General features: G+C 37.4%; 1 protein-coding gene and 1 pseudogene across 4 annotated transcripts in view; both read left to right on the forward strand.

The window, feature by feature from the left end:
- The window catches only part of EFCAB7 (EF-hand calcium binding domain 7), a 56,167-nt gene extending 33,611 nt beyond the window's left edge, over positions 1 to 22,556 (forward strand). The window contains exons 11-15 of one of the 4 annotated variants that reach the window (XR_001515445.1): positions 3,705 to 3,853; positions 13,743 to 13,952; positions 20,984 to 21,091; positions 22,022 to 22,155; positions 22,472 to 22,556. Coding sequence is in view for 1 of the 4 variants with exons in the window: in XM_006773229.2 (XP_006773292.1) it covers positions 3,705 to 3,853; positions 13,743 to 13,952; positions 20,984 to 21,091; positions 22,022 to 22,096 (542 nt within the window). In the remaining 3 variants the exon portion in view is untranslated. Of the gene's footprint in view, positions 1 to 3,704; positions 3,854 to 13,742; positions 13,953 to 20,983; positions 21,092 to 22,021; positions 22,239 to 22,471 lie in introns of those variants that run through there. The other 3 variants (XR_001515446.1, XR_001515447.1, XM_006773229.2) reach the window with 3 other exon arrangements.
- LOC102769148 overlaps positions 22,513 to 23,173 on the forward strand; it is a 3,050-nt pseudogene continuing 2,389 nt past the window's right edge.

Below are 23,173 nucleotides of genomic sequence, written 5' to 3' on the forward strand. Positions count from 1 at the left end.
TTTGGTTGATTTTTCTTTGTTAAATGGCATTTCAATAGATAAAATAAATATCAAAAATATAAATCCTTGGTTTACTATGGTTGCAAATATCAAAAAATTTCTATATGTGACACAGTACTAGAGTTAAGTTAGGGTTTTTCAAAATGCTGGCACGCCTAGCTCATAAGGTTCGCCATCACTGCACTAGAGCATAGTCCATAAAAGTGATTCATAATTAGGATTTTCTTACTATAAAGTTGTTGATAAGTATAATTTGTTCAATAATTTAATTAAATTGGTAGAGTTGATAGTTAACCTTTTTTGAGAACTTATGTACTAGGTGGAAGCACTTCTACATATCAACTCTCTGAGATATGTGCTATTATTCTCATTTTACAAATAAGGAATCAGAATAAAAGAGGATAAGTCCCTTGAGCATGGTTAGACAGCAAAAAATTTCACAGCTGAATTTCAAACCTAGGCAGGCAGACTCCAGAACCTTAAGCACCATTCTATAAAAAAATACCCAAGAATGGTTGACTTAAAAAGTGATTTGGGGGGAATGTCTCCTTTACCAATATTAATAATAGTACAAAGAAACAGGTTTTTTAAGTCCTGAAATGTTTATATTTTTAATCACATATAATATTAATTTTATCATTTTCCTTGATAATAAGAAAACATTATTTATCTATAAGATCATTTTAATAAACTCTTGTTAGACTTAAATGTGCCTTTATTTTATTTCTAGAGAAGTTTTAGGTTTATAGTAAAGATTAAATAGATAATCCCATGTATCCTTTCTCCCCCCCCCATTCTCCCTATTATAAACATGTTGTATTAATTAGTATGGTAGTATAGTACATTTGTTAAAATTGATAATGATATGTCATTATTAACTAAAATCCATAGTGTATATTAGGATTATATTATGTTGTACAATTGTTTGGACTTTGACAAATATATAATTTCATGTATCTGGCATTACAGAATCATAAAGAATCATTTCATTGCCCTAAAAATCCTCTGTACCTATTTATCTACCTATTCCTCCCTCCAGACTTTTGGCACCACTGATTTTTTTACTGTCTCTATAGTTTTGCCTCTTCCAGAGTATGTCTTGTTAGAATGTCATACAATCCATAGCCTTTTCAGACTGTCCTCTTTCACTTCGCAATAAGCATTTAGTTTCCTTGATCAAGGCTTGATAGTTCATTTCTTTTTAGCGCTGAATTATATTTTGTTGTTTGAAAGTACCACAGTTTGCTTATTTACCTATTAAAGGACATCGTGATTACTTCCAGTTTTTGGCAATAATGAATATAGCTGTTATAAATAATCAATGCGCAGATTTTTGTGTGTACATAATTTTCAACTCATTTCAATCGTTGCAGTTAATGAATGGTATAGCAAGGAAATGGTATTGCTGTATGGCATAGTAAACCTGTGTTTAACTTTGAAAAAACTGTCAAATTGTCTTCCAAAGTGACTGTATCATTTGCATTCCCACCAGCAATGAATCCTGTTGCACCATACAACATTTGGTACTGTCAGTTTTTTTGATTTAGCCATTCTAATATGTGTGTAGTGGTATTTCATTGTTGTTTTATTTTGCAGTTCCTTAATGAAATATAACATCGAGTATCTTTCATATGCTTCTTTGCCATCTGCATATTTTCTTTGGTGAGGGGTCCAGATTTTTTGTCCATTTTTTAATTAAGATATTTGTTTTCTTATTGTTGAGTTCTTAGTATATGTTGGATACAATATGTTTTACAAGTATATTCTCCCAATCTGTGGCTTATATTTTCATTCTCTTAATAGTGTCCTTCACAGGGCAGAAGATTTTAATTTTAGTGAAGTTCCACTTATCAATTTTTTTTTCATGGATCATACATTTGGTGTTGTAGCTAAAAACTCATAGATATACACAAGTTCACTCAGATTTTCTCCTGTTATCTTGAAGTTTTATAGACTTGTGTTTTGAGACTATGACCCTTTTGGGTCTATGGTCCATTTTAATTCATTTTTGTGAAAGATGTAAGATCCTTGTCTAGAATTATATATTTTTCCATATTGATGTCCTGTTGGTTCAGCACCACTTTTTGAGAAGACTATCCTTTCTCCATTGAACTGACTTTGCTCCTTTGTCAAACATTGCATATATTTGTATGGTTCTATTTCTGAGATCTGAAGTCCACTGGTCATTGTGTTTAATTTTTTGCCATTATCACACTATCTTGATTATTGTAGCTTTAAAGTAAGTCTTAAGGTTGGGGATATTAATACATTTTTAAAAATTTAATGGAGGATTGATAATTTTAAGTTTTAAAAGTAGATTAGTTATTAATAGTCGTTATAGTACAGTATCTGGGTACATTTTTGAAAGTAATAATTTCTTTGGATTATAATCAAATATTAATATTTTTCATTTTGCTTTACTGCATAAGTAGCTCCAACCTCCATTTTAGTGGCTACCATTTCTATGATCAAATTTGATCTTCATTTATTTTTTTTCTTATAAAAGTTATGAGTCATTTTCCAAACTCTAAATATTTTAAACTATTATTCAGTCATCCACTTTTAAACAGTCATGTCTCTGATTCTTTTCTTACTATAATGCATACAAAAGGGATATCTCAAATAAGAGTACCCATTTGCCTTGGGTATATTAGAGATAAGAGTTGGAAAATGGAATCTTTCTTGTTGCTAGGGCAATTAACAGAATATAATCCATAATGAGTACCTGTTTGTTATCTATATTATAGATAAATTCAGGAATTACACATATTTAGGTACTTCTAGGTGGATTTAGTTTTGCTTGCAAATAATATTTAAATGGACATACTTATATTTGTCTGGGACATTCATGAATTCCAAAGTGTTTCCTGTTATCTAACAGTTTTTTACGGGGACAATTCGGCTAAAATTAGAGTAATTAGGCATATAGCAGTCTCCTTAAATCTGGCATATCCTCACCTCCCTTTTTGAAACACCAGTAGTTTGGGAGTTATTATATCAAATCCATCCAAGTTCTGCTGATTTTAAGTAGCAAATATATATGAAGCATTTTAATTTTTTTTGAAATATATAATAGTATCTGCTCTACATAAGCAGGCAGGTTAGAATTTACCCAATATTATAATTTCCTTTAATTTTGGAATATATTTGCATTATTTATAACTTCAGAGTTTGTTTAAAAACTAAAGCATGCATTGTGATGGTTATGCTGAATTATGGGAAATTAGACTCAATCATGTTTTTTTTTAAACAGTTGTCTTCTCCCTCCCTCCCTCCCTCCCTCCCTCCTTTCTTCCCTCTTTTGACCAGCTTGTAATATTAACTGTTTTGTGCCTAGCAAAGCAACCAGTGTTCCTTACGCACTTTTCCACTTCTTTCTTACATTCCTTCTTTTTTCGAGAGGAAGGGAGAGAAAGAGAAACATCAATTTGTTGTTCTACTTATTTATGCATTCACTAGTTGATTCTTGTATGTGTCCTGATCAGAGATTGAACCCACAAACTTGGCATATTGGGACAATGCTCACCAACTGAGTTACCCGGCCAGGACTCAAGCATGTTTTGAGTCATTCCACTTTCAAACATGGCTCACGGATGCATAAGGTCTCCTTTAAAATAAACATTTATGAATACCAAAAGATAGACTTTTTATTAAATGTATGAAATTTATATCATATAAGGAAGAACTTTTGGTTGTTTTGACAGAGAATTTTGATACAAAGAAGAATGAACTAACAAGACAGGGCTTTATGGATCTGAATCTAATGGAAGCTAATGATCGTGAAGGAGATCCTCGTGACCTTTGGGTAACTCTGCTCTCAATGGGCTACAATAAAGCTCTGGAATTAACAGAGGTAAAGCAATCTGAAAATTTTATTGTGGTTTTAATGTACATAATATTTTGCCCCATGAACATTTTCCCGATACATGACTTCTAAATTGGGCACTGAAATTCTTGAACTTTAGCATATGAATGAATCCTGGGTGCAACAGCCCATTTTGCTAGTTTATGAAAATTCCTGTTTTGAGCTGAAATTTAGTTACTACAACCATTCAGGAACAAAGGAGTTTGAACATATGATTTAATAAAAAAATTATATTTCTCAATTGGTAATGGCTATTTAAGTTGCTAAAGTCTCATTTCCATGGGGAAACTCTGTCCCAACAGAAAAAAGGCTCAGAATAAGGAGAATGTGTCTGTATGAAAACTGGAATTCTGATTTTTTGACAAAAGTTGCTTCTTTGGCAGTGCTTCACTTATTTAAAGCACTGTGTATGTGTTAGCTATCATTATTATTTATTAACATGATAGGTACAGAAGTTGAATAAGACTTGTAATAATCCAAAGGAATAATACAAATTAGGCCCTACTTTTTTAAAAATTAATATATATATATATTTTATTGATTTCAGAGAGGAAGAGAGAGGGAGAAAGAGATAGAAACATCAATGATGAGAGAGAATTGCTGATCGACTGCCTCCTGCACACCCCCTACGGGGGATCAAGCCCACAGTCGGGGCATGTGCGATTGGCCAGAATCAAACCTGAGACCCTTCAGTTTGCAGGTGGATGTTCTATCCAATGAGCCAAACCAGCTAGGGCTAAGTCTTACTTCTTAAGTTCTATATTTTTGTGTTAGGTTTAAAATAAAAAAATTATGAGTTTCAGGCCACAAATTAGATAACTAGTTTTGTTTATATTCTTAAAATTAAAAATAGTTTATGTTCTTTCTATATATAAATCGTCTTAGGGCAACCTTAGCACCAACAAATTTTGAATTTTGAGTGTATTGAGACTTTGGTTTAATTCTTAGTTTTGATATTATTCAAAATCCCTCATAAACCTGTTTTCTGAAAAGTTTTCTATACTTTTTTGTTGTTATGAATAACTAGAGGCATGATGCATGAAATTTATGCAAGAGTAGGCCTTCCTTCCCCTGGCTGCCAGCTCTGGCACCCAGGACCTGGGCTTCCTTCTGGCCGCCAGCAGGTAACGGGACCTGGGCTTCCCTTGCCACTCCAGCTTTGTCCTGGAGGATGTCTGGTCTAATTAGCATATTGTTCTTTTATTATTATAGACTAGAGGCCCGTTGCACAAAGAGATTCGTGCAATAGGCCTTCCTTCCCCTGGCTGCCGGCACCGGTTTTCCTCCAGCCCCCAGGACCCAGGCCTTTGGTCTGGCCACAGCAAGGCTTGGCTTCTCCCCTCTGGCTGAAGTGAGGCTTGGATTCTCCCCTCTGGCTGCAGCGAGGCTTGGCTTCGATGCTGCGGCTGCAGCAAGGCTTGGCTTCTTCGCTGCAGCTGCAGCGGAGAACCCAAGCCTCTTCAGTCTTCAGTCTTCAGTCTTCAGTCTTCGCTCCGGCTGGAGCCTTCAGTCTTCGCTCTGTGCCTATGTATGCAAATTAACCACCATCTTTGTTGGATTAATTTGCATAGTCACTCTGATTGGCTGGTGGGCATAGTGGAGTGACACTAATTTGCATGTTTCTCTTTTATTAGTGTAGATAGGAGGTTAATAATTACAGTCACTTTTTTTTATTGCTTAAAGTATTACAAAGAGTATTACATATGTGTCCTTTTTTCCCCCCGCCCTTGACAGTCCCCTAGCCTCCCCTATCCCCCAGTGTCTTATGTCCATTGGTTATGCTTATATGCATGCATACAAGTCCTTTGGTTGATCTCAAACATAGAATTATGATATGACCCAATAATATTACTCCTAGTATATACTTAAAAGAACTGAAAGCAGGATTGAAACAGACATTTGTACACCCATGTTTATAGCAACGTTATTCCCATATTAAAAGATACATATTCATGTTCATACAGACACTGGGATATTATTTAGCCTTTAAAAGGAATGAAATTTTACATGTATTACAACAAGGATGAACCTTATAGACATTATACTAAGCACAATAAGCAGTCACAAAAGGGCAAATACTGAATGATACCGCTGGAGTAGGCAAATTTATAGAGACATAAAGTAGAATGGGGGTCACCAGGAATTGGGGGGTTATTGTATAATGGATATATAGTTTCAGTTTAGAATGATGAAAAGGTTCTGCAAATGGATGGTGGTGATGGTTTTACAACAATGGGAATGTACTTAATGCCACTGAACTGTACACATAAGAATGGTTTCAATAGTAAGTTTATGTTCTTCTGTATATTTTACCACATTAAAAAGGAGATAACATTGGTAGATATGTTCTCTCATGCAGTGGGCTTTCTTGCTGTTTTGTTGATGGTTTCTTTTGCTGTGCAGAAGCTTTTTATTTTGATGTAGTCCCATTTGTTTATTTTCTCTTTAGTTTCAAGTGTCCTAGGAGCTGTATCAGTGAAGAAATTGCTTCGGCAGATGTCTGAGATTTTGTTACCTTTGGATTCTTCTAGAATTTGTATGGTTTCCTGTCGTATATTTAAGTTCTTTATCCATTTTGAGTTTATTTTTGTGTATGGTGTAAGTTGGTGGTCTAGTTTCATTTTCTTGCATGTATCTGTCCAATTTTCCCAACAACATTTATTGAAGAGACTATCCTGACTCCATTGTATGTACTTTAATCTAACATTCACTGAACCCCACATTTTAACCATGTTACAAAATCAGAATCTAATCTATGAATAATATTGCATCTGTTGTACATGTTTTCACTTAATAGAGAAATTAGTTAAGAGTAATTTAAAATATTTTATAGCATTTACTGATGTCATTGACCTTTGAAATCATAGGCAAAAAGGATTTTTGAGATAAAACTTTTTAAACTTAAAGTTTACTCATTTATTTACTATATAATATATTCACATCATTGGAAATTCAAAAGGTAAAAATATATATAAAGTGGAAATTCAAAGGATGATGAGACGGCCCCTCAGTAAGTGAAATAAAAAGGCAAAACAGAATTGATTGCTTACTGTAAGGGAGAGCTATGTGGTTAGTTGCGTCCTCTCCACACAGAGCAGAATTCTCATTTTGTTATAGGATTTGGGGGAAGCATGGTTACTCAGGTTGATTGTTTGGCACTCGGCTGTGTATTTATTGAGATGAATCTGTCTCTGACTGCTTGACTTTCAAAGGTGAGGAGCTGACACCAGTTGGCTTACAAAACTGTGTTCATTGAGGTGACTTGTTGCAGATCAGTTGAACAGGTTTAAACCAGTTCTGGTGACTATCCATTACCATGAAAACACAATAATTGTGTTTTGTTTTGTTTTCATATGTTTGTAGGAATTTTTTAATCCCAGCCTCCCCTTTTGATTTTCATCCAGCTAATGCTGTGGAAGAAGTTATCAAAGATTTCCCCAACACTGTTGTTGATTTTTTTTTTAATCGTTTCATCTGTGGGGATCTGATTTACAGTTTGTGCATTTATCATGATTTCATCCTGCTTTTGTCTTTAAGTCATCTGTTGGGACAATACTATACAGAAGCATTTTAAGACACTGGACAACATTTAAACTCTGACACAAAAAAGTATAACTAGGAGTATTATAAGAAGGGACTGGAGGGCACTCCAGAATCATGACCCTAGATTTTCCAAGTTTGGCCAAGATAAGATCCAAGGACCTCCGGAGTCTTCTTGGTATAACATTTTATAATTAGCTCTTTTTGAAAAGAAAAATATGTTTTTATTGATTTCAGAGAGAGGAAAGGAGAGGGAGAGAGAGATAGAAACATCAATGAGAGAGAAATATCTATCGGCTGCCTTCTGTACACTCCCTATTGAGCAAGTACCCTGAGGGGGAATCCGACAGGAGATCTCCTGGTGCATGGTATCACACACTGGCAACCAACTGAGACACACACACCAGGCTATAGTTAGGGAAAAATTTTTTTATGACTACCTAGAGTAGTGTAACTACTATGAATAGGATCACTATATTTCGGAATCTTTTTCCAGAAAAATTTTATTCTTTGGGAGTGTAAGGAAACATAATTCATTGAGGGTGTTGGAGAGTCATACTCTTGGGATGGCCTAGCTAATAGGTGTACACAAAAATTAATCTTGGTTCAGGGTTGGCATTAAATAGTCTGATTTCCACATTACTTGCACAAGAGATGTAATTATCCTTAATGGAACTGTAGGTGTATTGTTTCATGGTGTTACAGTTTGTACTTCTCATAACTCAAACACATTTTCCTTAAAACCTAGATTTAGGCAGGTTATTATTACTAATAAGGAGAATATGATAGGTCACAGTCAGACATGCACACTATTAAATCTGTAAAGGGTGCAACCTGCTGAAACCGGTTTGGCTCCGTGGATAGAGCGTCGGCCTGCGGACTGAAGGGTCCCAGGTTTGATTCCGGTCAAGGGCATGTACCTGGGTTGCGGGCACATCCCCAGTAGGAGATGTGCAGGAGGCAGCTGATCGATGTTTCTCTCTCATCGATGTTTCTAGCTCTCTATCTCTCTCCCTTCCTCTCTGTAAAAAATCAATAAAATATATTTTTTAAAAAAGGGTGCAACCTATGTTCCCATGGTCTTGAGCAGAAGCTGCTTACTTAATGATCATGTCCTTGTTCAAGAGTTCTAGGTTAATTCTATGGACTCTGCTTTTAGAGGCTGCGTAGAGAACCTCCCTTTAAGATATTTAAAGGATGTACCTTTCCAGTTATTTTATGGCCCTTTTTATTTTTCTACAGGTTTGGGAATGATAAAGACAAACATGTTTTTGTGTAAGGAGTAAACCCTTACATACTCAAAATTCATGAATTATTATTCCAGTTAAATGTGTCTTTCATCACAGAACCAATAATTTGGAATGTCCTAGGCAGTGATGATGATTGTGGCTTTTCAATAGGGAAATATTTTGACCCATTCTGAAAATAAATACACTGAAAATAAGTAGTAGTACATATTCATATAGCAAAAAGGGAGAACCTACTATATAAAATCAGTTTCGAAATGCTCAGAGTCTTTTAGAACATTTGCTCAGTTCATGTACCATAGTTTTCCAGGTTATTTATATACTAGAGGCCCGGTGCATGGAATTCATGCACAGGTTGGTTCCCTAGGCCTGGCCAGCCATTAGGGCTGATCGGGGCCTTCCTTCCCCCGACTGCCAGCTGCTGGCCAGGGCCTTCCTTCATTCCGCGCCACCCCCTGATGGTCAGCGCATGTCATAGCAAGCGGTTGAACTCCTAGTTGGCTGAACTCCTGAGGGGACAATTTGCATATTAGCCTTTTATTATATAGGATAGATAAAGCATGGACTAACCATATCCTTCATTATCCTAGGAAAGTTTCCTTAGTGTTTAATATTATAGCTTATTTATCTTTATTGGAATGAGCCGTTTCATGGAGGATTTTATCTAGTGTCCAGATGGCCATTCTGGGGCCACATGTGTATTAAAATCTGATTGTACCCAGTGTTTCTTTTCAGAATTTCGCAGACCACGTTTTGTGTATCTATGATTGGAATTCTTGAACTTCTCCATAGATTTATTTTATATTGTTGTTGTTGTTTTATATAAGGATTTTAGTCAAAGTAATCTGTTTAGTTTTTTCAGCAAAAGAACATCCAGTCTATAGAAAAATCATATAAAAGTTTATTGGAGCCAAATTTTAAAAAAATGCCCAGGAGCAAAATCTTAACAGATTGAGAAAATGCTCTGGAGAATGGCAGTTTGCAGTTTATTTTATACATTAGAATAAAAGGAAAAGTAATAAGGAGGGTTACATGAAATCCTTTGGTGGTAGATTAAGGGTGCAGAAGAAAGCAAAGCCAAGAAATCTCTGGGATTGGATAAAAAGCAAAATGGAGAGACATACATCTTTTACATTGGTGGGAACAGGATAGTTAATATTTAACATTTATAGTAGATAGTGATGGAATTTAGGGGACAAGATAGCAAGGAAGAGTTTTGTGGATCATGCTCTGGTTCCTGTGGTTTTGTCTTTGAGGGGTCTAGAAAAGAAAATCACTCTGACATTTCAAAGGTATGCTATCCTAGATGCATAAGAACAATGAACACATTGTTACAGTTTTTTTCTTGTGATGAAAACTTCTAAGATCTATTCTCTTAGCAACTTTCAAACACACAAAATAGTATTGTTAACTATAGTAATCATGCTGTATATTACATCCCCAAGAGATTTATTCTTTAACTGGAGGTTTATACCTTTTGACCACCTTCAACCCATTTTTTCATTCACCCTCCACCCCCCACCTCCAGCAAATACGAATCTGTTCTTTGTGTATCCATGAGGTTGTGTGTGTGTTTTTTTTAATATTTCACATATAAATGAGATCATGCTTTATTTGTATTTCTCAGTGTGACTTATTTCTCTCATATAATGCCCTTAAGTTCCATCAGTGTTATTGCAAATGGAACTATGTGTCATGATGGGTGTTTATTAGACTTATTGTGGTGATCATTTTTCAATATACACATATATTAAATCAGTATGTTGTATACCTGAAATTAATATCATGTTAATATAATGTTATATACTTATGTTATATTTTCATATAACATATTATATGTTATTAATATAACGTTATATGTTTATAATATCTCAATTTAAAAATGTCCCTTCCAAAAAAAAGAACAATGGACAGAGCTCACTTAAGGTAATGTAAGGGAGCTATAGGCCTAGAAAATGATTACCTGCTATGACCTGCTCAGTCAAGAATTTGTGATCTTGTGTGGCTCGTTACTTTTAGTCACTAAGCTTGTCAGACCTATCATGTGGCCCCTGAGTTTGTCAGGTTTATTTCATAGCCCCTTTTTCGTTTATAGTATAGTAATAAATGTATTTTTATAGTATTTCTAAAGTGCTTTTATAGTATTTCTCATATAGTACTTTTAAAGTATTTCCATAATATCTGTAATATAGTATATTAGTAGCTACAGAACTTCTTTTACTTTGAGTCTTCTGGCTTGTTGTATGATTCCTATATTAACTTAATAGAATAAAGAGAATAGGTAAATAAAAGATTAAGCCCATGAACAAGAAAACATAATATAGTTATAGGGCAGCTTTTTTTTTTAAGTAGATATGATTTTATTTTTAAAATCTTAGAGAATGTATCTTCAACAAAGACCTTTCAAGATTTTTATTTTCTGTGAATCTTTAAATATTGACACTCTTTGGTGGAATAAAACAGATAACCAAGATTTGGAAATGGCAAAATAATACCAGAATCTGTTTAGTAATAAAAAAAATAAAGCTTTAAAATTTCACAATCATTTTTGTAATTATTATAAATAATCCTTTTTCAGAATTCTACATTGTGAAATATTTTCACCACCCAATCACATATTGGTAGTTGCAACAACCCTTGGCAGAATATATCCTATTTAATCCCACTTTTTCAATGAAGAAACTAAGTGTTATAGAAATTGACTTCCCCAGGTCATGTAGCTAATAAATGGCAAAAGCATATTACAAACCAGGTCTTCTGCCTTCTAATTCAATGATTTTTAAAATTGTATTGTCTTTCTTTAAAAAAGGTAAGTTTGCCTGGCTAATGTTTCCCAGGGGTTAGAGCATTGGCACACACACCAAAGGGTCACAGGTTTGATTCCAGTCAAGGGCATGTACCCTTTTGGGTTGCAGATTCAATTCGCGGCCCTGGTCCGGGCACATGCAGGAGGCAACCAGTTGTGTGTCTCTCTCACATCAATGTTTCTCTCTCATTTTAATGGGAAGTGCGTTGAATTTGTAGATTGCTTTGGACATTTCAGTATTATAGTATGGACATTTTAGTGATTTCTATCCTACTAATCCATGAATCCTCTCTCCCTCCCTCCCTCCCTGTTTTCCTTCCACTCTTTCTAAAAATCAATGGAAAAAATATCCTCAGGTAGTGAAGATTAACAACAACAACAAAAAGATAAATTTATTATTGGTGAAGGACAGAATCATTAAGATATATATTTTTAATTTTAGTAAAAATGTGTGTCAATGCTCAACTAACTTCAGGCTTTTATCTTTTGTCCCCCAAATAAAAAGATGACCATCAGTATGTATAAATTTACTTACTTATTCAATAATTATTTTTTGGATGCCTGTATGTGATAAACCTCTAATAAACAGGCACTGAGAATACAATGATGAATAAAATAGTCAACATTTCTTTCCTCAAGGAGAATAATTACTTAAATACAAAAAAATCATTTCAAAAATGGTTTGAAAAAAATAAGCTAGAGGTCAAAGTAAAGAACAGGAGGGGAATGAAGGAGATTGGGAAATAAGAACAGCTCTCTCTGCAGAGGTAACTCTTAAACTTTAACCTGAGGGAGAAGGAGGAGGTACCCATGTAAAAAGATGTGAAAGAATCTTCCAAGCAGAGAGAACATTACATATAGGGAAGGAGGGGGGAGCAAAAATAGGTTTGCAGTTGTTCATATGGAAAATAATACAATCCTATCTAATAAAAGGGTAATATGCAAATTAACCGCCACTCCATCACAAAGATGGCGATGCCCAATCCCCTCAGCCCCACCGGAGTCCCCTAGTCCTGGGGGCGTGCCCGCTGTGGCAACAAGGCAAGCGTTCTGCCCCAGCTGCGGAGAGCCTCTGGGCAGTGGGCGCGGAGCGGCCAACCCCTACAGAGAGCAGAGAACCATGGGGAGTGGGCCTAAGCCATCAGGACTCCCGGATTGGAGAGGGCTCCCCTGAGGGCTCCCAGATTGGAGAGGGTGCAGGTCGGACTGAGGGATCTGCCCCCTCCCCCGTGCACAAATTTCATGCACCTGTCCGCTAGTAATTAATAAATAATAATACAAGGATACACTCTTGTGTGCTCACAACTATACACCTACTTTGTCCCACCCTGTATTAAGGCTGTAACATAGGAATGAGCTTCAATTGTTATAGAGCAGTGATGGCAAACCTTTTGAGCTCGGCGTGTCAGCATTTTGAAAAACCCTAACTTAACTCTGGTGCCGTGTCACATATAGAAATTTTTTGATATTTGCAACCATAGTAAAACAAAGATTTATATTTTTGATATTTATTTTATATATTTAAATGCCATTTAACAAAGAAAAATCAACCAAAAAAAATGAGTTCACGTGTCACCTCTGAAATGAGTTCACGTGTCACCTCTGACATGTGTGTCATAAGTTCACCATCACTGTTATAGAGCCTGAAAGATCAGAGTAGCTGGAATTTAGGGAGGCAGAAGACTGGGTTGGATGGAGAGGCAAAGGCAACTTGTGGGCTGTGGTAAAGACGGAAAGGTAAACATTAGAAAAATCCATTTCCAAAAGCACCAAACATTTTTAGGCCTTGGATTTTAAAGGTGCTTTTACACTAACTTTGAACTGTTGGTTTGTTTTTATACATTTAGTTCTTTCCAGTACTCTTTATCTACCTCTTATGTTTCATTTGTAAACATAATTCCTTTAGAGCCCTTTGATGAGTTATTTGTATGCCCTTAAAGTTAGAAAAGGGTATTAAATAAGTAATATGACACGAGTTAGCTTTAAAACAAATGGAAGCATGGTACAATGGTTCAAGGAAGTGTTACTGATTTGCTAGAGGTTATAGTTTTCTTTCCTTTTCTGTGAATATTATCCATTAATATGCTAACCCCAAATCAGAATTTTATGTTTTTTTATCACTAAATTTATAGTACTAAACTTTTCTTCTAAAAGCATATCAGAAGGACAAGCTAGGAAGTGTAGTGTATCTTCTTAAATCATATGATAAACATATTAATAATAAATTTATTTAAATTCTGTCAGAAGGCTAAAATAAGGTTTGCTTTTTTTTTTTATATATCAGGCATGCCCGTTTGTCATCGATATCTATGCAGACAAATGCAAGCCAAGAATTAAAGCTGTCCATATGGAGCCATGCAGTGGGCAACTTGAGAAGGCCATTTGCAAATCTGTCCTTAACAAAGGCGATGCCAAAGTAATGGATGGTTATGAAAATATTATTGTACATACTCATAAGTGTGACACCTGGATAACTTCTGTTATTGAAAACAAGGTATCAGTTATGAAATGGTTCTCATGACTGCAATGTTTACTAATATTTTCCATCTTCTTAATTTATTTTTGCACAGTAATCAAATGTCCCATTACATTAATAATATTTATAACAAGAGGCCTGGTGTACGAAATTCATGCGTGGGTAGGGTCCCTAGGCCTTCAGGCACAAATGAACTCGTGAGGCCCACAATGGCCATGGCAGCGGTGGAGTCTAGGGTCCCGCCGGCACGCGCAGCTGGTTTGGGATACCACTGGCGGGCTCAGCAGGTCTAGAGTCCCGCCAGTGGATGCGCGGAGGTAGTCTGGGGTTCCGCCCACGATGGCAAGGTGGAGGGAGTCTTGGTCCCACGCAATTTTGCGCCCTGGGCCTCTAGTTTATTTATAAATTATCATGCAAATTGTCCCTGCAGGAGTTTGACTAGGAGACCGATTGCTCACTATGACGTGCGCTGACCACCAGGGGGCGGTGCCGAATGAAGGCAGGCCCCAGCCAGCAGCCACTAGGGACTTACACACGCACGAATTTCTTGCACTGGGCCTCTAGTATAAAATAATTTGCCTTAAATATTAAAAAAAAGGAGACCAGTAGTTCGATTGCTCGCTATGATGTGCACTGACCACCAGGGTGCGGCATGGAATGAGGGAGGGCCCTAGCCAGCAGCCAGCAGCTGGGGAAGGGAGGCCCTGGCCGGCAGCCAGAAGGCCCCGATTGGCCCTGATTGTCAGCCAGGCCTAGAAACCCTACCCATGTATGAATTTCATGCACCAGGCCTCTAGTATTTAAATAAAAGCTCTCTTTTATTAAGGCATCACACAGACTATAAAATGAGAAAACTGACTGACAGAGATCAGAGGATCTGTCTGAATTTTAAAAGGAAAATTCAGCATGGTGGTTTGTCCATCTATCACAGCAAAAATGTTATTTTAGCAAAGTAGTGGAGACAGTGACCTTGTTTCCATGCAAAACCCAGAGTAAATGACTGTACATTCAGTCAGCTCCACTAACAGCAACAACTACAGAAAGTTGGAAAATATATTCAGCAAGCTTCTTGAAGCTGGATGATCTATCTTATACATAAACAGTGTATTTGGTTTGGAAGTATTACCTGTATTATGGATGCAAGGACAAAGCAGAAGCAGTTTTTTTTTCAATTCATCTTGATGTCAACCTTTTCAACTGACATTTTTTTTTTGGTTTTGAATAAAGTTTTATTTCTTTTTTTTTGTCTATTTTTATTGCTTGAAGTATTACAAAGAGTATTACATATGTTTCCTCCCCCCCCTTTGACATTCCCCCGGCCTCCCCTACCCCCAACCCACCCCGGCCCTCCCGCTGTAGTTTGACAATCTGTTCGATGCTGCTTTGCCTCTGTATCTATTTTTGTTCATCAGTTTATAATGGTGTTTATTATCCATAAATGAGTGAGATCATGTATTTTTTATGTATGTTTTACAATATCAATAATAGATTAGAATAATAGTATGTGTATATAAATTAAAATACATGTACATTTTAGATATATACTCAAAATTTTGTTATTAATATTTTTTAACTTTAAATAATTTTGAGCATTTTATTAATATATATTTTTTACTTTAAATATTTTTTAATTTTTCAATTACTGTTGACCTACAATACTACATTAGTTTCAGGTGTACAACCCAATAACTAGTCACCATATCACCTATTAAGTTTTCACCCAGATAAATCTGGTACCCATCTGATACCATACATAGTTTTTGCAAAATTATTGACTATATTTCATATGCTATACTTTACATCCCCATGACTGTTTTGTAACTATCTATTTGTATTTCTTAATTCCTTCACCTTTTTCATCTATTCCCCCAACCCCTGCTTCAACCTTAAAGAAGACTTTTTAACATTTCTTGTAATACTGGTTTAGTGAAGCTGAACTCCTTTAGCTTTTTCTTGTCTGGGAAGCTTTTTATCTGTCCTTCCATTCTGAATAATAGCTTTGCTGGGTAGAGTAATTATGGTTGTAGGTCCTTGCTTTTCATCACTGAATATTTCTTACCAATTCCTTTGGGCCTGCAAAGTTTTGTTGAGAAATTAGCTGACAGTCTTATAGGAGCTCCCTTGTGGGCAACTAACTGCCTTTCTCTTGCTGCTTTTAAGATTCTCTCTTTGTCTTTTACTTTTTGCATTTTAATTTATGTGTATTGGTGTGGGCCTCTTTGGGTTCTTCTTCTTTGAGACTCTGTGTTTCCTGGACTTATATGTCTATTTCCTTCACCAAGCAAGGGATGTTTTTTGTCATTTTTTCACATAGGTTTTCAATTCCTTGCTCTCTCTGTTCTCCTTCTGGTACCTCATGATGTGAATGTTGGTATGCTTGAAGTTGTCCCAGAGGCTCCTTATACTATCCTCATTATTTTTGGATCCTTTTTTTTCTGTTCTGATTGGGTGTTTTCTGCTTTCTTATCTTCCAAATCTCTGACTTGATCCTCTGCTTTATGTACTCCACTGTTGATCCCCTGTAATGTATTCTTCATTTCAGTTAATGTATTATTCATTTCTGACTGGTTCTTTTTTTATGTTATCTAGTTCCATTTTTATGTTTCCTATCTCTTTGTTGATGTTCTCACTAGTTCATCTACTCTTCTCCTAAGTTCATTGAGAATTCTTATAACCAGTGTTTTGAATTCTGCAGCTGGTAGATTGCTTGTCTCCGTTTTGTTTAGTTCTTTTTCTAGAGTTTTGTTCTGTTATTTTATTTGGGACATGTTTCTTTGTCTCCTCATTTTAGCAGCCTCCCTATGTTGGTTTCTACATATTAGATAGAGCTGGTATGTCTCTCAGGCTTGGTAAAATGACTTTATGTAGTAGGTATTCAGTAGTATCTAGTGGCACAGCTTCCCTCCCTGATCACCAGAGCTGGGCACTCCAAGTGTGCCACCTGGGTATGCCCTCCTGTTGTAGTTGAGCTTTGATTGCTGTTGGTCCATCAATTGGAGGGATTTACCCTGACTGGCTGCAAGGACTGGTTGGAACCAGAGTGAAGTATCATCTCTGCAGGGGCCCAACCCACAGAGCAGGACTTACTTCTGCAGGGTTCTGATACCCACTGAGTTTTCCTCTTGAGTATTTCCTCTTGTGGAGGTGGTTCTGGGGCCTCTTGGGAAGTGCAGGCCAAGGTCTACCGCCACCTGTGTGGTGCCCGGGGCCATCAGGCATGAGCTACAAAGTGGTGTGAAGATGATTGCTACTTGTGCTGAGTTTGGAGGTGGTCATGAGAGGTCAAGCTGCCAACCAAGGCCGGTTGCTACAAGTGCCAGACCTGGGGCCACTTAGCAAGAGGTTTGTGGCACCCCAAGGCCAGATGCTGCTTTTTTAGAGGTTTTTGGAGAGTTTAAAGCATGAGTCAAGACAGGCTGTTTGCATGGAAAAGCCACTGGAAACAGTTTGGGTGGGCCCACAAATTAGGTGGGACTGGGTCTCATGGAATTCCCTGGGCTGGGTGAACAGTGTGGGCCAGGTTAAACTATAAAATATTGAGGGATGGGGAGTGGGGGGAGGAAAGGGCTGGGAAATAACATGCAAAGAGAGGAGAATCCTGGCATCTTCTCAGGATGTGGAAAAGAACATTCTATTGGAGTGGAGGTTCTTGAAAAATAGTGTAAAGGCTTGAGATAATTGTTTTTCTCTTAAAATATTATTAAAACAAATGTTTGGAGATTTATACAGATAGAGCATTATTTAGCTACAAAATAATTTACTTAGTTAATAAAAGTCTTCACTCAAACACAACTATTTTAAATAATAGATATCGTGTTTTGAAGCAATACAAAGAATTTTGCTTAACTTTTTACACAAACATTGCAATATCAGAAATCCTAGAGACTATCATTTTACCAAATTAAGAATATTCCACTGTCCATAACCTATTTTTATTACACCAGTTATTTCTAGCTTTGGCCATCTTCCCTGCTAATATTGATATTGCAGGTCAAGAGAAAAATATGCATACATTCTTAAAGTCAAAGACACAGTTTTCTAGAAATTATAAATTTTTATAAACCCTTGCTCAATATGGCTGGGTTTTCTTTTCTTTTCTTTTTTTTTTTTAGAACTGTTGGTTTATTTTTTTTAGTTCCTGGGTGATATTTTCATTATTTTTATGTCTGCCATAAATTTCTTAAAGGGTTTAAGATTTGGCTGAGTATTGAATCAATGTGAGTAGTATACATTATGTAACCAACTCTCCTAGTCAAGTAAGGGCCACTAGAAAGTGTAAAATGGTCTCAGCTTTCAAGGATTTTATGGTCTAGTTGAAAAGACAAAATTAATACTCTTAAAAGAGATCTGAGAATAATTAAGTGTTAAATAATGCTGTACTAATGCTATGTGCAATAGTCTACTATATTTGTATCTCTTATAATTGATGTTTGTTTGGACTATAGAAGTTGGGAAGCATTTGTGATGAGGAGAAAAGGGGACTGTGATGTGGGATTTGAGCAGGTGGTGTGGGATTTAAAGGATAACTAGGATTTAGATTTGCAGAGAGGCAGTCTTTAGAAGCAGGGGAAACAGTGTAAGGAGAAATGTGAGAAAGGGTTAATATGAAGTGTTTCGGAAAGCGTGAGACTATCTGCTTTGTAGAAACAGAGAACTTTGTTTGGAAGAGTATTAGGAAGATAAATACATAGGTAGAATGGGTCCAGATTATACGGGGTAGAACAAAGGTAGGTTATAGTTGTGAATATGCAAAACACAGTTTATTTTTTGTATTATTATTTATTAACTAGTGGCCTGGTGTATGAAATTCATGCATGGGGGAGGGGGTATTCCTCAGCCCGGCCTGCACCCTCTCTAATCTGGGACTCCTCGAAGGATGTTCTACTGCTGGGGACGAAGTCGGACTGCTGGCTCCCAACCGCTCCCCTGCCTGCCTGCCTGATTGCCCTTACCCACCCCCCTGCCAGCCTGATTGATGCCTAACTACTCCCCTACCAGCCTGATCACCCCCAACTGCCCTCCCCTGCTGGCCGGGTTGCCCCCAACTGCCCTCCCCTGCTGGCCCGGTCACCCCTAACTGTCCCTGCTGACTGGACACCCCTAACTGCCCTCTCCTGCAGGCCTGCTTGTCCCCAACTGTCCTTTCCCTGAAGGGTGTCCCAGATCAGGGTGAGGGTTACCTTGGGGCGTGGGGTGGCCTGGGCGAGGGGCCTGTGGTGGTTTTCAGGCCGGCCACGCCCCCATTAGGTGAGGGTCCCCGCTGGGGGGGCGTGGCCAGCCTGGGTGAGGGGCTGAGGACTGTTTTCAAGCTGGCCACATCCCCCTTAGGGTGGGGGGTCATGCAGGGGTGCCTGGCCAGCCTTGGTGAAGGCTGATGGCTATTTGCAGGCTGGCCACACCCCCTTCAGGGTGGGGATCCCCACTGGGGTGCCTGGCCAGCCTGGGTGAGGGGCTGATGGCTATTTTCAGGCTGGCCACACCCCTTTCAGGGTGGGGGGCCCCACTAGGGTGCTTGGCCATCCTGGGTGAGGGGCTGAGGGCTGTTTTCAGGCTGGCCACAGCTCCTTCAGGGTGGGGGGTCCTCACTGGGGTGCCTGGCCAGCCTGGGTGAGGGGTGAGGGATGTTTGCAGGCTGGCCAGAGCCCGGGCAACCCAGGCTCCCAGACCCTCCTTGATCGGAGGCCACAGCGGCTGGAAGCAGGTATCTGGGATTTATTTATCTTCTATAATTGAAACTTTGTAGCCTTGAGCAAAGCCCACTGCCAGCCAGGGCAGGTGGGAAGCTTGGCTTCCTCCATTGCCAGGGGCAACCCAAGCCTCCTGTTTGCTCCAGCTCCATGGCCGCCACCATCTTGGTTGGGTTTATTTGCATACTCGCTCCTGATTGGCTTGTGGGTGTGGCTTGTGGGCATAGCAAAGGTATGGTCAATTTGCATGTTTCTCTTTTATTAGGTAAGATTATTTTATTATTTTCCATACAAACAATGGTAACCCTACTTTTGCCCCACTCTATATGTTACCTTGAAAAAGAGGTGAAGGAATTTGGATTTGATTAAATAAGCTAGAGTCCCCAGCTAGTAAATTGCAATCTTCAAATGGATCATAAAGCCTTGGAAGGATGGGTGTGGAGAGAGCAGAGCGCCTGAAGAATGGCTTCTCTGTGCACAACACATCCAACAGCAACTTGGGCTTACTCCTCACGGGTGGCAGAATACTATGGCCTTCCTGTGACATTATGCCCTATACATAAAATAAAATAAAATAAATAAAATAAAATAAAATAAATAAATAATAAACAAAATAATAAAATAATAAAATAAAATAAATAAAAAAACCTTGGAAAGTGATTCTGAAAATCCATCATGTTTTCCTTTCTGCCCTCCATGTTTTATTGGGATTACAAGGGTAGAAGGGAGTCACTACCTTACCCCACTTCCTCTGCTCTGCTATTATCATTTCTCAACCCTCTACATCCTTTTCCCTCAAGGAAAATTAAACTTCCTTCACTAAAATGAAGTCCTAATAGTTTAGAGTTCACAGTGTATGAGGCACTTAACATATAGTAACAGTTACTTTTCACAACAACTCAATGGGGTAAATACTATCCCCATTTTACACACAAGGAAACTGAAGCACAGGGATGTTAATTTGCAAAAGGCCACACAGGTAAGTAGCAGAGGGACTGAGAAATGAATCTGGGTTGTCTGTTACACTACCCCTCAGTAGCCATTAGGGAGTGATTGCAGTTCTATAGCAGGGGAATACTTTGACTTGCATTTCTCTCACTTCTCAGCTCCATTCTGCTGTTTCCTGCTTCCTATGCATCCTAGAGGCCATCAACTATTATCTCAAGTATCACTTCTTCCATAAGGTCTTCCTTGATACCCCAGTCTCAGCTAATGTTTCTGTATTTCTATAATGTCTTCCGTGTTTCTATAGAACCCTATGAATACCTCTATCACAAGACTTACACAATGCCTTATAATTACCGTTTTATTTATCTGCGTTATTAAAGACAGAACTAACAACTTATCAAATCTTTTTTATAGTCAGATAATAAAGTGATTATTCACATCAACAATGAACTAAGTAAAAACTGCATAAACAACAGAGGACTCAACATATTTGCAGTAGAAGTGGCACCCAAATCTACAATGGTAATGCATTGTTTTCTAACTAAAGCTTTCTGTTTTGTCAATTGGAAAAGTTTTATATATACATTTTGAATAAATGTATATATAAAATGAAGTGGAGAGTTATTTTAAGTCTGGTATTTGTATTAGTATCATCTTATACTAGGAGATAGGAGACTTGGTTCTAATCACTTACCCTTTCTGCTCCAGTCTATTTAAGTGTAAAATTAATATATCACCAGCTCCAGGTACTTCACAAAGTTAATGTAAAGATAAAATGATGTACATGAAAGCATTTTTGAACATCATATACAAATACAAAGCAGTATTAATAGTATTAGGAATTTTGATAGTCCACGATACTTTTATGTATATTATTTAGATTTTCCAAGGTAACCTGAAAGAGAAAATGCTTCTGAGTTTTAGGTAACCAGCTAAGTCAAGTCAGGAACAGCTGGGTTCCAGTGTTAGCAGAACTCTGGGTTTCTGATTTAGCCAGGAGTTCAAAGGCAGGGACAGATCAGTAGATGCTGAAACTAGTCTAAAGAAGGGAGACAGGGAAAAGCTTTCTATTCTTACCCTTTCTTTCTCCATACTCTCTGTGAAATCCTAGAACATTCTAGTACAGGATAAAGAAAGGAGATTTTTTTCTGTTATCCCAGTGAGGATTTTATAAAATGTTGTAGGTAATGAGAAAAGGATATTTACTCCCCTTTCCACCATCCTTCTTTATCTACCTTCACAAACACCAATTCTATTCAAGTAGAATTTAGTCTGTCTTATTCTGTTAGACATCAGATTATAGATTGCAGGTCCCTGCTAAGGATAAATATTATAGAATTTTATAAGTAGAGGGATATTTTTTACATAGAGTCTAGAAATGTCCTATTGAAAAATTAGCGCAAAATATCAATATGTAAAAGGAAAGTAAAAGCTCTCTATTTTTATACGCAGGTTTGTCAACATGTAATGCCTATGGATGAACGACAAGAATGGATATATAATTGTGTATATTCCCTTATATCTTAAATACCATTTCTAGGAAATAATTCTACACAAGACTATCAGACAAAGAAGAATTATTTCAGGTTTAGTATGGTATCTGTTGATCAACTAAATGCTTTTCAATTTAACTAATATACATAAATAATCTAATTTGTATGTATTTACATTTCCTTCTATATTATATACTTTATTATTAAAATATAAATAACTTTTAAATGTGTGGCTTTATTTAATGGTAAATCTGGGCACATTTTATATATGGATAGTAAATAAAACTAAAATTATAGGTGAGCTTTTAAAAAGTAACAGTCGGACGCTCAGTATAGGTGGTCACGGCCGCAGCCGCTGGGCGTGAGGAGTGTGTGGCGTGAGCACGATTGCTGCCTCCTCTCCCTGCAGGGACCCGTCGCTGATCCGAGGCACACTTTCCACTCGCATTGCACGTTGTGCCCACCATGAGGCGCCTGGGCTCCATGCGGAAAATGCCGTGCGTGTTTGTGACCTAGGTGAAAGAGGAGTCCTCCACCAAAAGGGAGCATCAGACATTTAAAGTTTTGGCAACTGAAACTCTAAGTCACAAGGCATTAGATGCAGATTTATACAGTGCAATTCCAACAGAAAAAGTGGATGGAACATGTTGTTACGTTACTACCTACAAAGGTCAACCATATCTGTGGACTCGATTAGATAGAAAACCTAACAAACTAGCTGAAAAAAGATTTAAAAATTTTCTACATTCAAAACAAAACTCAAAAAGAATTTTTTAAAATTAATAAATCTTTATTCAGATTATTACAGATTTTCCTCTTTTTTCCCCCATATCTCCCCTCCACCTGGCTCCCATCTCACCCCATGCCCTACCCCCTGCCATTGTCCTCATCCATAGGTATAAGATTTTTGTCCAATCTCTTTCTGCCCCTCCCCCACACTCCCTTCTCACCAAGAATTGTCAATCCACTCCCTTTCTCTATGTCCCTGCTTCTATTATATTCACCAGTTTATTCTGACTTAACTTTTAGGTTCACTTGATAGGTATTTATTTGTTGTCACTTTATTGTTCATGGATTTTATCTTTACCTTTTTCTTCTTCTTCCTCTTCTT

The sequence above is a fragment of the Myotis davidii genome, unplaced genomic scaffold, assembly GCF_000327345.1.
Source record: "Myotis davidii unplaced genomic scaffold, ASM32734v1 scaffold205, whole genome shotgun sequence".
NCBI classification, from domain to species: domain Eukaryota; kingdom Metazoa; phylum Chordata; class Mammalia; order Chiroptera; family Vespertilionidae; genus Myotis; species Myotis davidii.